Raw genomic sequence first — 15,409 nt, forward strand, 5'->3', positions numbered from 1 at the left:
TCACTTGTCAGCAAAGACTTCGTCTTTAAGCTGGAACGCCTTGGTGAAGAAGGCGGTCCAGCAGAGGTAGGAGGAGACGATGCTGCTGACGGTGGTCGCGGCCATGACCATGTTCTTCACGACGATCTGCAGCTGGATGGCCTCGAGCGGCGATGCACCGGCCATGATGAGCCCCGTCATGGCTCCCGGCAGCGCGATCAGCCCTACCGTCTTGGCGTTGTCGATCACCGGAGACAACGCGATCACCAGCGACCTCTTCACCTGCTGCAACGTCGCCTCCCGCGGGGTCGCGCCCAGAGCCAGGGCGGTCTCCACCTGCAGAGCAACAATATGAACAGAAGCTGGTGATGAATCTCTGATTTGGAGTACTCTAGTTGCCAAGAAAATTGCAAAGTTTCTGACGTCAAATGGCTAGTGTAAGACAATGACGGACGGTTACACACAGTCTGCTATATGTTTTTCTAAGACTCACAAGTCCTAGCATGTATCATGCGACTGTGTTGTATTGTATATACTAAGTGCACTGTGTGTTGTGAGCTAATCAGAATTGTTTATGATGTAACAGCTGCTGACTTTTATCTTTCTTGAACATTTTCTTCTTGATAGTGTTGGAAGAAAAATTAAACAAGGAAAAATAATTAGGCAGCAAAAGTTGGGAGGAGGATCCAGAGCGCGTTCTTCTGGGTGAAGATGAAGTGGAGGACGAAGCCGACGATGGTGAGGAAGCCGCGCGCGACGGGGACGAGCATCTCGCGCTCGAGCCCCAGGCGCTGCACGAAGCTGAGCGCCACGGCCATGGCGACCACGGCGGTGGCGGCCACCGGCTTTAGCATGCCCACGAGGAAGTCCCGCCAGAACCCCGGCGCGCCCAGGTCCGCCGGCCGCGGCACCTGCTCCAGCAACGCCGACGCGTGCTCCATCTCGGTCGTCAGCTACCGGCCTACCGCCGTGGAGGGTTCCGATCAGACATGCGCCGCCGATCGCCGCCAATTCCTTAGTCAACGCCGATGAAGTTAGCAGCTCGCATGCCGTTATTCCAGCAGAGGAGGCGAGGGAGGCAGGGAGCTGCAGAAATGTTTTTGTATGGCGCGTCCGAATTCTTTTCAATTTTCAGGGAGTGCATGGAGGCGTGTTTGCGTCCGCGTATTCCTGCCGCCAATTAAACATTTTTGGAGATTATTTCCTGATAAATTGCTTCAAATAATAGATGCAATCTTGCAAAAGTAATACGCTGACAGGTTCCGCGAGGAGCACTTTTCAGATTATTGCTTCCAAAATCTCGTAATGGACGTGAACATGTTTCATAAAAAAATGGACGTGATCATGAAAGCCGATCTTGACCCAAACAGGAGGGAATTCATCAGAGAACAAACATAGGCTTCATCACATCACTACAATTGCGCGCAGCGAATCATCGTCAATTGGCAATGAACCTCATGTCACTACAATTCCCGAGTCACTTTTCAGCAAAGACCTCGTCTTTAAGCTGGAATTCCTTGGTGAAGAAGGAGGTCCAGCAGAGGTAGGAGGAGACGATGCTGCTGACGGTGTTGGCGGCCATGAGCATGTTGGTCACAACGATCTGCAGCTGGATTGCCTCCAGCGGCGACGCGCCGCCCAAGATGAGCCCCGTCATGGTACCAGGGAGAGTGATGAGGCCGACCGTCTTGATGGCGTCGATGACGGGGGACAGAGCGATCCCCAGCGACCTCCTCACCTGCTGCAGCGTCGCCTGCCGCGGCGTCGCGCCCAGAGCAAGCGCAGCCTCCACCTGCGGACGCAACAGAATGAAAAATAAGCTAATTAAATGATGAATCTTTGGAGTACTCTAGCTGCCATGCAGATGATGACCATGATGATTTTGCTCAGAGTCTGCATTTTTTCTAGGACCACGTGTCTCTTGACTGTGTTATACTACGTGTGCATTGTGATATTTTGTGAGCCGAGCGGAGATGGTCCTCGTATTGTGATGTAACTGCAGCTGACTTTTTATTTTCTTGAACATTTTCTTTCTGATACACAACACTGGAATAAGAACTGACAAGCAATGGGAGGGTGTGGGATTGGAGAGCTTACTGACCATGTTCCTCTGAATCTCAACGTCCTCCCGGAGCTTCTTCATGGTGACCCCAGTGACGGTCATGGCGTCGCCGATCATCATGCCGGCGAGCGGAATGATGTACCGCGGGGTGAAAGGGAAGACCTTGAGCACCAAGAGTACGAGCATGGGGAAGGCCGTCCCGACCAGGATGGACACCCAGGCGATGTACTTGCTGCGGGGAACGCGCTTCGCGCGCTGTCCCGCCGTGTAGCCGGCGACCGTCACCTGCACGACGTGTCGATCGAGGTGCTGTCAGGCACGTTGAGCGCAGGGCTATGGACATTCGAGCGGTTCCACGTGCCAATCAGCTTGAAAATGAGGGCAAGCCGTCCGGAGTATTGTATTAAGAAGAAGGTTTTCTCACGTAAATTGAGAAAATTTCTGAACCCCTACCCCACCCCACCTGTAGATAGGGGATTTTTTTACCCTCAGCATGAAATTTCGCTCCTACGGAGAGTCGAACCCAAGATCTGAGAGGTGCTACTGGAGCACTCTAACCAACTCAGCTGGAGGACTCGCAAAAAAAATGCATTTGAATTGAAACCAAATGCAGAAATTATGGTGAGTGAGACTGTGAGAGCGACCCATCGTTGAGATTGTAGCGTGGATAAATTGGTGAGCTTGCTGATGTCCTGAATTATTCAGACGATGGGATAATTTTCTTCGATTGGGATCAAACTGGAGGAAATTGATCAGTAACAGCGATGTCAGCAACGGATGAGTTGGTTACCATGAAGAGATATGCGAGGAGGATCCAGAGCGCGTTCTCCTGGGAGAAGATGAACTGGAGGACGAAGCCGACGACGGAGAGCTGAAGGAAGACGCGCGCGACGGCGAAGAGCATCTCGCGCTCGAGCCCCAGGCGCTGCGAGAAGCTGAGCGCCACGGCCACGGCGACCACGGCGGTGGCGGCCACCGGCTTGAGCATGCCCAGGAGGAAGTCACGCCAGAACCCCGGCACCTGCTCCAGCAACGCCGTCGCCTGCTCCATCGGTCGTCAGCTACAACGGGAGGGTTCCGATCGCCGCGATGCCTTTGGTCAACGCCAGTGAAATTAGTAGCTCGCCTGAAGTTCCACAGCAGAAATGTTTTTGTGCGGAGTGTGCGACCTTTCAGGGAATGGGCCGGGTGGCTAGTGGACTTTGAATTGAAAAGAAGAGAGCCTAGCAGGCTCGTTATATGAGATTTTTTATTTTTTTATTTTTTATTTTAGTATTTTGAAAAAAATATATAGCCTAATAAAAAAATTGCAAATCTATACCTATATCGTCGTTTGAAAGGGCAGAAGAGGTATTGTTGCAGGTGTGTATTGTTGCAGGCTACCGGCAGTTGAACCGCACTTTCAAAAAATCATAACTAATTCATATGAATTTGAATGGAGCTAAACTAAAATTATAACTAATTCATATGAACTCAGATGGAAATAAACTTTATATAAAAATTGTACATCCTAACGAGATCTACAACTTTGTAGTTCAATTTTTTTTCATTTGATCTACAACTTTGTGTTGATTATTTGAGTACAAAGATGACACCAAATGAAAATAGTTGGAACTACAAAGTTGTAAATATCATCGAGAGCTACAATTTTTATATAAAAGTTATCTCTATCCGAGTTCATATGAATTAGTTATGATTTTTTAAATGTGTGTTGCCCAGTTTCATATCTAAAATTTAAATTTTAGATCTAAAACTTGTGTGATTATTTGAACTAAGATGATACCAAAGGAAAAAAATTTGAACTAAAAATTGTATATCTCATCAAGGTCTACAATTTTTATATAAAGTTTATCTCCATCCGAGTTTATATGAATTAGTTATGATTTTTTGAAAGTGTACCGCCAGTTTGCTTCCGCTGTTTCAAACGGCGGTATAAATTTGCAATTTTTTTAGGCCATATATTTTTGCAAAATAATAAAATAAAAAATAAAAAAACTCGTTATATGACCCGTTGCTTGTTCCATAGGCCCACCTAAAACAGGGTACAGGTTTTTTAGAAATCGACACATGGACCCAATGCATAGCAGTGTTATGCTAATTTTCTTCATCCAACGTTTGCACAAATATTGAAATTTAATTCATTATTATGGTTACATGCTAACCAAACATTTACTGCGACTAGTACCGCATCACTTGTTGACTTCGTACAACAATTTGTCTTAATTATCTTGTTGCAGCATTCATTTGGTGGCCAAAGCTTTAAACTTGTGGAAGTTTGCCCAAAAAACCACTTGGGGTATTGCCAGTAATTGCACGGGGCTAAAATAATCTTGGGTTCACCGAAAATAGAAACGAGTATGCAGAGAAAAACATAGCAATAAATTGGTAAGGAACATGAAAAATGAAAATCAATGTACAGTGCAACAAACTACATATATGGAGAATATGGTTTAGAAAAGAAGGGGCCGTGCATGGACTACCACTATTCATCTTTTCTCTAAGTATATATTTGGACAAATAGATGGGAATGAATGACATGTTTAAAGTACTTTTTTGATAAAAGAATCTAGCTAGTGATACTTTTGTCACTAAACTAAATACTTGAACAAATATTATGCTTAAACTAAATATTCGAACAAGTATTATGCTTGAAGTACCTTTTTGATAAAATAATCTAGTGATACTTTTGTCACTAAACTAAATATTCGAACAAATATTGATAGTTGATGTTTGAATAGTAAAACAAAAATTGTCAATTATTTAGGAAATAATGCTTAGGTTCTTTCGGATAAAAACTACCTATTCGGGTTCGAGTCTCCAACTCGGTACGATGCTAATTATTCTTTCAATGTGCTCGGCGAAAATGAGTCATCTTCTGTGGTGACTTCATCAACCTCAAGATCAAACAACTCTTTCTCTTGAAAAGATTCATAAAGGTAGAGTATGCGTGTTTCCGTTCTTCATATAGGAGTTGAGGTGGGACAGGGAGACGGATCCAGACTCATTTTGTGGGTCCAGACACTCAGGTCAAGGTCAAGCATAATCACATAGTCATATTCTTCTCCAGCGGCAGAGGAGAAAGATGATATCTTTATTTCATTATATGATGAGATTTGTGTTCGGTACGGACTATATTTTGTTGGCCGATCGTGCTTATTATCTTTTCAGGCATCTAATGCCGTTAGCACCAAACAAAAGATGCAATGATAATTAGCTCCACCAGTGACCCCGTTGTAATCTGAACTCTTTTGCAGTTACATTACGGTCCACTAAACCAAACTCCACCAGTGTGCGGATAGATGCGGCCGTAAAAAAATTAAATTTCTCTTGTGCGTCGACGCTAACACTGAGTACTGATATCGCAAAATAAAAAGTCTGTGAGTCGATGGGTGCTGGTGTTGTGCTTTGAATATTGGATTGCTAAACGAAAGATCATTAAATTTCCTTACAATATTAAGTAAAAAAACATACCAAACAGTTTTTTAAAAGAAATTTGCATATATAGGTGTAGGCATATTCGATACACAGGCAAGTCTCAAGTTGAAATTTGACCATTTTAAAGATAAAAATACAAATCTTAGATGCAATAGCACTGAATGAGATCAAAATTTATCTTTTTTTGCATCATTTTAATGGCAGGCAAATTTGATCTAACCCATGCTTCTTGAAGATAGATTTATTTTCTCACGTGGCAATCCAATACAATGACTTTGCCAATTATTTCGGATAGATACACGTTTCACATGACTAGAAATATTCCTTCCACAGGAACGATTGCTTCGCTAACAGATCTTGCAAAGGGGGGAAATATCTAACCCCAGCGACCCAGCAAGACTTGACCACAGCAGCTAGATAGGAAGAACCATAACGGTATCATTCGGTTGCAATCCGACAAGGGAACCCACTAAGAAAAAAGAAGCAACACCGTGATGCATCTCCTGCTACCTGTAAGCATTTCCTGTCGATATGAGAAACCTCTTTTTCCACAACAAACATTTCCAGACTATGTCATGTGTGAACTACGTAAGATAATTAATATGTACGTGCAAATGTATGCTGAGAATGAATGTGAGGTGCTTGCTACTAATTACTATTTACTACTATTTGTTGGCACTTTGTTTTGCATATCTCTGCATACAGCTATACTCCCTCCGTCCTGTAGGACGGAGGGAGTACGAGCCAAGACTGTAATAGTTGTAGGACGGAGGGAGTACGAGCCAAGACTGTAATAGTGAATGGTTGAGTGCGTAATGAAGAATTCCGTTATTTTATCTTATGACCCCACATGATACTTGGGTTAGATGGACACTTGTATCGAATCCGGATAGTATCGACTCCAGCTGCGCAACGATATTATTTAATCCGAATATTTTTACTTGTTGCCTTGAGTAGCCATGCTTATTCACGGGGATTATATACATTTCTTTTAAAAGAAAATTTGGATCCCACGGACACGTTAGCCGAATGGTATATGTCACTTGTTGCCTTGAGGAGTGATGCCTCCTCACGTGTATCATATCTACACGTTTGCAAATCGAATCCAGGAAGGGGTTAATCTTTGCGGAGGCTCAACGCTACAAGAGTTTCCCGCCTTTTTAATTTAGTCCTTTTATAAGTGGTCTATAGTATTAGTAGTACCCACTAGCATCTTTAGTGGATTGATCAACATTTTTCTTGGTATAATTATTTTACTTGTCCAGTAGCCTTGGCGATTGCCAACAATGACCTAGGGCGTGTTTGGTGGCCAATCTTAACCCGCCACGCCTCGTTTGCGGCGTTGCAAAAATGCAGCGTTAGGCCTCGGCGCCTCAAGTTCGGTGAGAAAATGAACTGTAGAAGCTGTGGCAGCTGCAACTTCGTTATCAACCAATCGCATCTGTCCTGTTTGTGGCGCCGGTGTAGTTTAGGTATGGTGGGTTTACTAAGAGCTAGTTAACCAACTATACTAGAAATATTCGCTAAAAAAAACTATACTAGAAATGTTACCCACTTATAAAAAAAAGCATGCATACGAACTTTGACATTTTAAAACCAAAGTACGCATTGTGTTGGTGAACAAAGTTGGTAACACTTGGCTTCATGCATGTTTCGATTGAGCATCAGGTGGAGTATTTGCTTTATTTTGTTACTGTTAGCTTTTCATGTTTCTGTTTGGTAGGCCCCTCAACATATTTCTGGTTTAACATTGTGTCTCAGTGATGACTCGAGTCACAAGTTCTCAATTAGCCGGATTGTGAAGTTGGCGTATATCACTGATAGAAAATTGAGTATTAGTCCCGGTTGGAGAGACGCATAGGTTTCGAAAATCCAACCAGGATAAAGATCCTCTTTAGTCCCGAGTCTTTCATCGGTTGGTAATACCAAGGGTTTCCACCCTAAAAAAATATTCTAAATTCCCAGAGGCTCCCCACGCGCAACATCGCAAGTCACATAATTTTTCATGTGAAATATGCGCGTGCGCGGTGCGTGAGTTTCGAACCAGCAACATCTTACCTCACGCGTAACTTTCTTACCATCTCACCTACACAACCCATCCAATTAAGTAGGGGATGCTATCCTTTGAATTCACCTGTGGGGACTCTTTAGTCCCAATTAGCTCCACGGATCATGAAATTTAGATCTGGGATTAAAGTAAAATGACCGAGATTTTGTTAAGGAAGTGTATGAATTTCCGTTTGGCTTTGCTTCTTGGGAATGATGCGTGGTTTATTTTCATGGTCGACGTGATTCTTCCGTTTCCGGTGCAGGTCTTGGTGCTCTATTCATTGTCGTGGAATATATTCTAGTCTATCCATCCATTAATTATTGCAGGTGAAATAATCATAACACTTATCCGAGGCCGTGAGGACATCGATCAACCTACATCCCAGCGCCACAGTGCTGTGTTCATATATATGTAGGGGGTTCAGCGTGCAAACATATATGTGTTGTATTTCGAGAAAAAAAGATCACAAACGTGATACAGAAACAGAGCAGCGGTTCTCCTTCCATATCTCATATCTCATGATATACGATGAATCTGATCGAACAAAAAATATGTACACGTAGTATGTGATGATACTAAACCATATATACGTTAATTGAGTATGTGATCATACATAGAGTACGTGGACATACTAATTTTTAGAACATATATGTTCTTGCGCTTTTATCTTCTTGTGTATATAATGTTTGGTGCGAGATGCATGGAGAGGGAAAGAGATCCTGACCACTGACCCCTTTAGCTAATAAGAAGTCTTAAACACCATAATGTACTGCAACTTGTATAGTATGCGAAACATGCATACAAACTTTGACTTTGTAAATCAAAGATGTGCCCAGCTTGTGTGTTGATATGAACAAATGGAGTAAGTTCATATCCTATCCATCCCCTGCATGCAAGGTGAATTCTTTACACTTGTCGTCTGAGTCCCTAGCACAAATCGAAGCCTATCCATACCATCCTCTCGAACTACGTACCTGATGAGCCGCTGCATGGGGGGCCCACAAGGCAGTCACGTTGGATTGCCCGGACCCGTTCGTTCCCGGCCTCGCTCCTCGATCGCCTATATATAGCTTGAGCTAGTCCGTCCTCCATGGCAGCGCGCGCACACAAGATCAGCAACTGCATGCAGCTACCTCCACCTTCTCCCTCGAAAGAAAGCCACTAGCACGATCGTCTCTCGATTGGCCAGAGATGCCTGATAGGGATTTCAACTTCCATCACATTGGGCACACCTACAACGGCCCACCTCCTGCCCAGCAGGGCAACAAGCATGAAGAAGCCCATCACCACCAACCGGTGGCGCACTACTCCGAATACTCAACGTACACCGCCGCCGCATACCCATACCGCCCTCCTCCGCCGGCATACCCACCTCGCAACAAGCCGCCGCCGGTGTATGGGTACCCTCAGCCGCCTCAGCCGGGCTGGGGCGGCGGCGGCGGCGGCTACTACTACCCGCCTTCCGATTACCCCCCTCCACAAGAGCCTTATCATGGATACCCTCCTCCTCCTCAGCCGGGCTGGGATGACTACCACGGCGGCGGCTATGCGCCACACCAAGGTAAGCTGTTCTCGTTCATCAGTTGTGCTATGGCGATGTGATCGATCCAGAGAGGCTAAACGGACTTAGTCCTTGATGCCATGCCAGGAGGAGGTCACTGGGGCCGGCACGGCTACGGAGGGCACGCGGGGTGGCTAGCAGCCGGAGCCGGAGCCGCCGCCGCCGCCGGGGCTGGAGTTTACGGCGCGTACCACCGCTTCCGCAAGCACCACGGGCATGGTGGGGATCAGTACGGTGGTGGTTACGGCCATGGCTATGGCCACCATGCTGGCAAGTTCACGCACGAACACCAGGGCAAGTTCAAGCACTATGCTCGCCACGACGGCAAGTTCAACAACAAGCATGCTGCGCAAGGCAAGTTCTCTGCCAAGTCCCCCGTCACGGTCCTGGACACATGAGAGCTCCAAGCTCTCACCCTGATGGAAGGGCCATATCGCCTTATAGTATAAATACTATCCGTAAATAAACTTCCGATCCGTTACGATGGATCCTCTGACGCAGGAGGCTTGCTTCGCTTTCAGGACTGCCTCCATCGATCATGTTAGGAAATTAAAGCCTCTGCCTTTTGTGATATGGGTATTTTCTACTCCCTCCGTTCCAAATTATAGGTCGTTTTGACTTTTCTAGATACATAGATATTATTATGTATCTAGACATAGGGTATATCTAAGTGCATAACAAAGTCTATGAATCTAATAAAGTTAAAACGACCTATAATTTGGGACGGAGGGAGTAGCTGCTTAGCAGGGAGATGATCGTGTATAGTATGTTTGTGTACCACCCTAGAGGAGGTTTGTGCCCCTAATGACCACATGGTTTGCTAATAAGCACAGAACTGAGTAACCTTGTGTTGGTATACTATGCATACGCACACTAGTGATGTGTTTACCTCAAGATCCTCTTTTCCCTTGTGATGAAATGATGCGGACTGTTACGGTGGAGTGCTTATAAATATATTTCTCAATGTACTATATTATTCGTCGAAAAAAAAAATAACTGTGGGCCAACCATCACGTCAACACACCAGGCTGCAAGCCCATGCCACTCGCTAGGCCCAAATACAGGTAATTTAAATGGCAGGCTAAACTCACATTTGCTTGTCGGCGCATAAGACTGACGAGACCCTGAAAATGTTGGATTCATAGTCTCAATATAGCAACATCATGCATGCGAATATTCTTTCACCTTATCTTTCTGCTCTTTGAAGCACCGCGATCAACAAGCTTTCTCTATTTCACCTGCTGCTTCTGTAGAGCATAAAAAGCCGACTCTGCATGCATGGAAAGGAATTTGGCAGGTGTTTAAGGTGATAGTAGAAACATATACATTTCTTACAAATATTGGAACAGTAACATGTTAAAAAAAACTTGAATGAAATTACCATAGAAGAATCAAAAACATGTATCTTTTGCCAGATGAACCAAATTTTGGTGTGTGCATTGATATAGATATAAACAACAAAACAAATTCAAATTGCAACAGAAATTTAAGACTAATCTGCTAGATAACCAGAGCTGACAGAGACTCTTTCTGCCAGCAGTAAGTATCTGAGAATTTAATGTCTTTTGCCTGGGCAGGCCAATGCGTGTAGATATAAATAACAATAAGCCCAATAGCTGAAAATGAACTAACCTGATGCTCCTCTATCACATGACTCAAGAAACTCTTTGAGAAGTTGATGATAAAACTCAGAATCATCAATAAGTTCAGGATCACCTTCTACTATGTGCCCCTAATAAGTTACAGCAAGAAGGAGAAATGAGGCCAGCAAATGCAATCCACATATATATCGTCTAACTGGATAAACAAAAACATTCTGATATCAAAGTTTATGTGTCATCTCAAAGGAAGAAATGAACTACAAACTGTAAAATTTCAGTAGTTTCAAGGAGACGCAGGTAGATTTGAATGAATTTCAAGAGAATGAGTAAAATTCTCAAACCTCAGCTGCTCCAGGTTCTCCAGCATCCTGAAATGTAAATGGCAAAAGTAACATGCTAATAGTTAACAAGGTGCGCAAATATGATCGGTGGTCCTTTATGCTATGCATCAAAAATACCTCTCCGAATACACTAACAGCAGATTTGGTCAAGTGCATCCTGTTAATCATTCGGCTTGGATCTCTCATGTAACCAGCAACTTGGTCACTTTGTTCTGTTCTCATACAAGGGGAAAGAGTAGAGGCTTTAGATCTAGACTTTTAAACAGTAAGAAAATACCCAAAGTAGCTAAATAAGTATTCAGGCAACCTGATTAAATGCGTGCAGCTTTCCTTTCAGTGCAGCAGCACCCGTCGTCACCTGTTTTTCTTTTCTTTTCAAGCACTGATGATTAATAATGCAAAGTTTACCTTGTCTGCAATCGCCGTACTTCTGACCACTCATCATTCTCTTCATTTCAAGCAGCAGGGATTTCTGACATCAAGTCAAGTATTTTTTTTTAACGAACCGCACAAGATAGTGCGTGTTTCATTGATATAGCAGAAAAATACTACAGCCCTGGGAGGCCACAGGCAAGAAAAGGAAATGAAAAGAAAAACAAAACAGACTCGCCCGGTTGGATTGGGACATCAACGCGGGTAACCACTCAACTCCAAACCGCCACACCAGACTAGATGGATTGGGACGTCAACGCGGCCTCACCACTCCACTCACCATGGCGGCATCCACCAACATTCACGCTCATGTATTCGCCGAAACCTCTAGGCGTGGCCCTGCATCGACAGGGAACCGATAGAAGCAGACTGCACCACACCGAGAGGGTCACCGCCATGCGGGACCCTCCATTGTAGTGCCGTTGCAGCACCACACTCCACCTGACAGAGTGATACCACCAAATTCGGACCTTTCGCAGGCTGCCTCGCAGTCGCCACCACGATAACACAATGCGTGGGGGCCTCGCCACATCCGCCATTAGACTCCACCTCGCTCTCGTCACCTCAAAGAAACACCGCGCACGAGGGCCTTGCCACGCTCGCCACAGTACTCCACGTCACAGATCCGTTTCTTTTCTCGCCATCAGAGTGGTGAGCAATGTTGCCCCGCTCCACAAGATCTCCATCGATCAGCCAAGCAGCCGCCACCACAGGTCAACTTCACCTCGTTACTTCACCCACGCAAAAGTCTCCGCCACCATGTCAGCAAGCCAGAGAAGTCGCTTGCGCCGTCTTCCGACGATATACCGCACCGGGTAGCCCAGCCAAGCTGAGCAACCCGCCATGGTTCGCTGCAAGCCTAGTTGTCCCACGATGCCGTAGCCGCAAGCGCCATCCTCCGACGCAGTCCCACGCCAGCCGCCACGGTCCGCTGCAAGTAGCCAAGACTGCGACTATGTGACAACCCCTGGCCGCCACCATAACTGCGATCGCCTCCATGTGGCCTCAACAACACCCGTCCAGCTTACCACGCGACGGAATTGCCGCCACCAGCTGCGGTCGCCCATGACCAATGGACTAGCAATGCCACAAACCGAGATGAGTATCTAGAGACGACACCTTCAAGGAGGGCACGACGCCAATGGCGCCGCCGTCGCTCGTCCAGGATCTAGACAGAATTTTCACCCAGAGGATCCCGTGTAGCATGGTTGTAGCTCAGACATGACAGCCCCAACGGGGAGAACGATGCCCTAGGGTGCCGCCGTCATCTCCACCAACAAGAACACCAGCGCAAGCTTTCACCTGAAGCATCCCAACCACTCGCTGCACGCTCACGGCTCGGCACTCCCGAACCACAATCACGGTAGCCCATCCGGGGCGGCGTCGCCGCCGCGCCTCCACGCACCACACCGCCGTACCCCCACTCCTCGCACGCGGCCACCGTCACACCACCTCACCATCACGCGTCGTCGGGCGTCTCCTTGAAGCGTTGCCACCTTACGCACATGCCTCGCCGCGTGAGCCCCCACCAGCGCCTAGCCGCCTCCCTCTCCCGCGCCGCCTCCGCAACTCCCCAGCTGAGGAGAGGTGGCCCGACGACGCCCGCAGCACCACCTCGGTGCCACCAGTGCGCCCCTGACCAGGCGTCCTTGCCGCGCCTCCATGGTGTCACTGGCACGCCTTGCACAGGCCACCTCGGCTGCGACACCACACCGCCACCATTGAAGACACAGTAGCTGCCGTGTCACGCAGGCGGGAGAAGAGGAATCCGCGGCCGCTGTTGCCGCTAGCCCCGAGCAGCTGCGTGCGCCAAACCTAGGTCTCGGCCACGGTCCTTGCGCCACGCTCGCTCCACGCTCCCCGCCAGCCTATCGCTCGCCCCACATTTGGCCGAGACCGCGCTGCCGCCGTGCAGCCACACGCCGGACCGGCCGCCCTCCGTCCACTACCGCTGGCCGGTCCGCTCCTTCGATAGGCTGCGCGCCGTCGCGCACGCGCGGCCTCCGCTTCCTCAATCAGCTGCCGTTGTTCCTGCACGGGGCTGCCGCCGCGTCATCGGCCCCCTCCTCCCGCAGCCGCACTTGGCCACTGCCTCCGCGGCCTCCTAGATCCGCCTGGGCGAGCCGCCGTGGTTGCCGCATCTCCTCCCCTCACGCAGCGCGCTGCTGGGCCGGCCATCGCCTCCTCACCTCTACGCTCGGGTCCAACCTCCGCCTCCCCGAGCTGCCACCTTGACCGTGGCAGCACTCGCCTAAGAGGCCCGTCGCCGACCGTCGCCCCCCGCGCCTCAGGGACCAATCGCCTCGGGGGCCTGTCGCCGACCATCGCCCCTCGGCGGCGGCGGATCCGGCCTCAGGCACACCGGATCCGCACCCGCCGGTGCCGGATCTGGCCATCCTCGCCGGCGCCGCCACGGGCTGCTCCTCCGACGATCGAGGCGGCCACGCTCGCCTAGCCACGAAGGAGGGGAAAAAGGTCACCCCACCGCCGCCGTCATTGCGGGCCTCTCAGCCTTTCGGCGGCCGACTCGAGCGGCAGCCTGGCGAAGGGAAGGGAGAAGGGAGGGAGTGGGAGGTGGGGCGGTGTTCGCCCGCCCGTGTCGCCCACGCGGGGGTTCTTAATGTTTCGCTATCAAGTCAAGTATTATGAACATATATAAATGGCATGCCACAGTTTTTACAGTACAACAAGACTGTTTGGAGAGTAGGAATACCATTGGCATCCTGATTAGTCTCCAGCAAAGCCTATAGGTAGTCTCAGAGAAATACAGTAAGAAATCCTTCAACCATATTGATCAAAAACCATAGCATTGAAGGAAATATAAGGTATGCAACTAACAGAACCTCCTGCAGTTTCATCATGCTACCCAGAGTCTGCTTTGACGAATCGAACAAGTCCCTATAGGCTTGCTCTACCTCCTTATCGTGATTGCAAAACCTTGCCTTGATGAGCTCCTTCAAGAGATCACAATCAGAATAAATTTGAGCTTAGGATTCAACCTAGTGAAAATCCTGCATCAGAAAGGGGAGCGGTTATGGGGGGAAAACAAGGAGATGCTTGCTGCAGCAATCAGGGAGTGAGACCTGGGGCAACTTGCTTGTTAGAAGTGGAGAATGCTTTCTGCAGCAAGAATCCCATCTCCAGAGTCTTGTCCCATATCGCCTTCAGGAACATAGCTCGAAAGGTGAGAATTTTAAAAGCAAATATATCTAGCACACTGACGCAACGCTGTCGAGTTAACAAGGAAAGCAAAGGAAGGTAGAAGGAGGCTCCGCACCTTCTGTTGTTTACCGCGCGCCCTCTCAAGGCATCCTCCTCCCTGTGCTGGTTCATCATCTTCAAGCTCTCTCTACACACGGGGCGAGCTTCAGTTCAAGAATGCCCAAATATTTTTTGGGTCCCCTTGGCTAGGTTGATCTCGACCCCTACAACGAACTGATTAACTGAACCAGGGGATAGGGTTTTGAGTGTTCGATTTCGCACAGCAGGAAGGGAAGGGAAGGAAACGTAATAGGCGGGCAGACCTGTCGGATGCTCGTCGGCTCGTCGCCGGCGAAGACCTGGCCAAGGTGACGGCTCGCCCTGTCGCCGCCGCTAGGAAAGAAAGGCCGAGGGTGGTGAGGAGCGAGAAAGGCGGGCCTTCATCCTGGGCCGGAAGGCCTGGGCGACTATGCTCGCGCAGTCGGGTGGGCCGATGGAGTGAATCGGCCCAATGACAATTTGATTATGAAATTTAAATCTAAAGGAATAATATTTAGGAGGTTAAGAGGATAAAGTGTATTTTTAAGGGTAGTAAAATGATTTTTCACCCTACTTAATAACTTTTGAACCGTCGTCAGTTTGAGCGGCGACACTGTCACACCTTCATCACCAAATCTCAAGTATTTTAGGTTCAGAAGCATCGCGGTTTGTTCATCATAAAATCTTAAGTGATCAAAACATCTTCAT

General features: G+C 47.8%; 4 protein-coding genes and 1 long non-coding RNA gene across 5 annotated transcripts; 1 reads left to right on the forward strand and 4 right to left on the reverse strand.

Annotated features, from left to right (window-relative positions):
• On the reverse strand, positions 1-484 carry LOC140222081 (UPF0014 membrane protein STAR2-like). The gene is made up of 2 exons (XM_072292263.1): positions 473-484; positions 1-315 (listed from the first exon to the last, which is right to left on the reverse strand). Exons 1-2 carry the CDS (start codon positions 482-484, stop codon positions 1-3), a joined length of 327 nt encoding a protein of 108 aa, XP_072148364.1.
• LOC117848131 (UPF0014 membrane protein STAR2-like) lies at positions 451-1,124 on the reverse strand. The gene has a single exon (XM_034729459.2). The coding sequence runs from the start codon at positions 918-920 to the stop codon at positions 639-641; it is 282 nt and encodes a 93-aa protein (XP_034585350.2). The 5' UTR covers positions 921-1,124; the 3' UTR covers positions 451-638.
• A 115-nt stretch (positions 1,125-1,239) lies between these two features.
• On the reverse strand, positions 1,240-3,245 carry LOC117850289 (UPF0014 membrane protein STAR2). The gene is made up of 3 exons (XM_034732117.2): positions 2,832-3,245; positions 2,081-2,326; positions 1,240-1,771 (listed from the first exon to the last, which is right to left on the reverse strand). Exons 1-3 carry the CDS (start codon positions 3,090-3,092, stop codon positions 1,457-1,459), a joined length of 822 nt encoding a protein of 273 aa, XP_034588008.1. The 5' UTR covers positions 3,093-3,245; the 3' UTR covers positions 1,240-1,456.
• A 5,361-nt stretch (positions 3,246-8,606) lies between these two features.
• LOC117847393 (uncharacterized) lies at positions 8,607-9,981 on the forward strand. The gene is made up of 2 exons (XM_034728599.2): positions 8,607-9,087; positions 9,175-9,981. Exons 1-2 carry the CDS (start codon positions 8,718-8,720, stop codon positions 9,483-9,485), a joined length of 681 nt encoding a protein of 226 aa, XP_034584490.1. The 5' UTR covers positions 8,607-8,717; the 3' UTR covers positions 9,486-9,981.
• A 3,513-nt stretch (positions 9,982-13,494) lies between these two features.
• On the reverse strand, positions 13,495-15,093 carry LOC140222326 (uncharacterized). The gene is made up of 4 exons (XR_011897706.1): positions 14,986-15,093; positions 14,739-14,904; positions 14,545-14,623; positions 13,495-14,472 (listed from the first exon to the last, which is right to left on the reverse strand). It is a non-coding gene; the product is annotated as an uncharacterized lncRNA (long non-coding RNA).
• Between the last annotated feature and the right edge of the window lie 316 nt (positions 15,094-15,409).

Source organism: Setaria viridis, chromosome 3, assembly GCF_005286985.2.
Source record: "Setaria viridis chromosome 3, Setaria_viridis_v4.0, whole genome shotgun sequence".
Lineage (NCBI taxonomy): Eukaryota > Viridiplantae > Streptophyta > Magnoliopsida > Poales > Poaceae > Setaria > Setaria viridis.

Bases quoted from the DNA above. Each gene is read 5' to 3' on its own strand.
- LOC117848131 (XM_034729459.2), bottom strand. From the start codon at position 920: ATGGAGCACGCGTCGGCGTTGCTGGAGCAGGTGCCGCGGCCGGCGGAC.
- LOC117850289 (XM_034732117.2), bottom strand. From the start codon at position 3,092: ATGGAGCAGGCGACGGCGTTGCTGGAGCAGGTGCCGGGGTTCTGGCGT. The intron at 2,327-2,831 runs GTAACCAACTCA...CACGTCGTGCAG, and splicing joins TCCTCGCATATCTCTTCATG to GTGACGGTCGCCGGCTACAC. The intron at 1,772-2,080 runs GTCAGTAAGCTC...TTGCGTCCGCAG, and splicing joins TTGAGATTCAGAGGAACATG to GTGGAGGCTGCGCTTGCTCT.
- LOC117847393 (XM_034728599.2), top strand. From the start codon at position 8,718: ATGCCTGATAGGGATTTCAACTTCCATCACATTGGGCACACCTACAAC. The intron at 9,088-9,174 runs GTAAGCTGTTCT...ATGCCATGCCAG, and splicing joins CGGCTATGCGCCACACCAAG to GAGGAGGTCACTGGGGCCGG.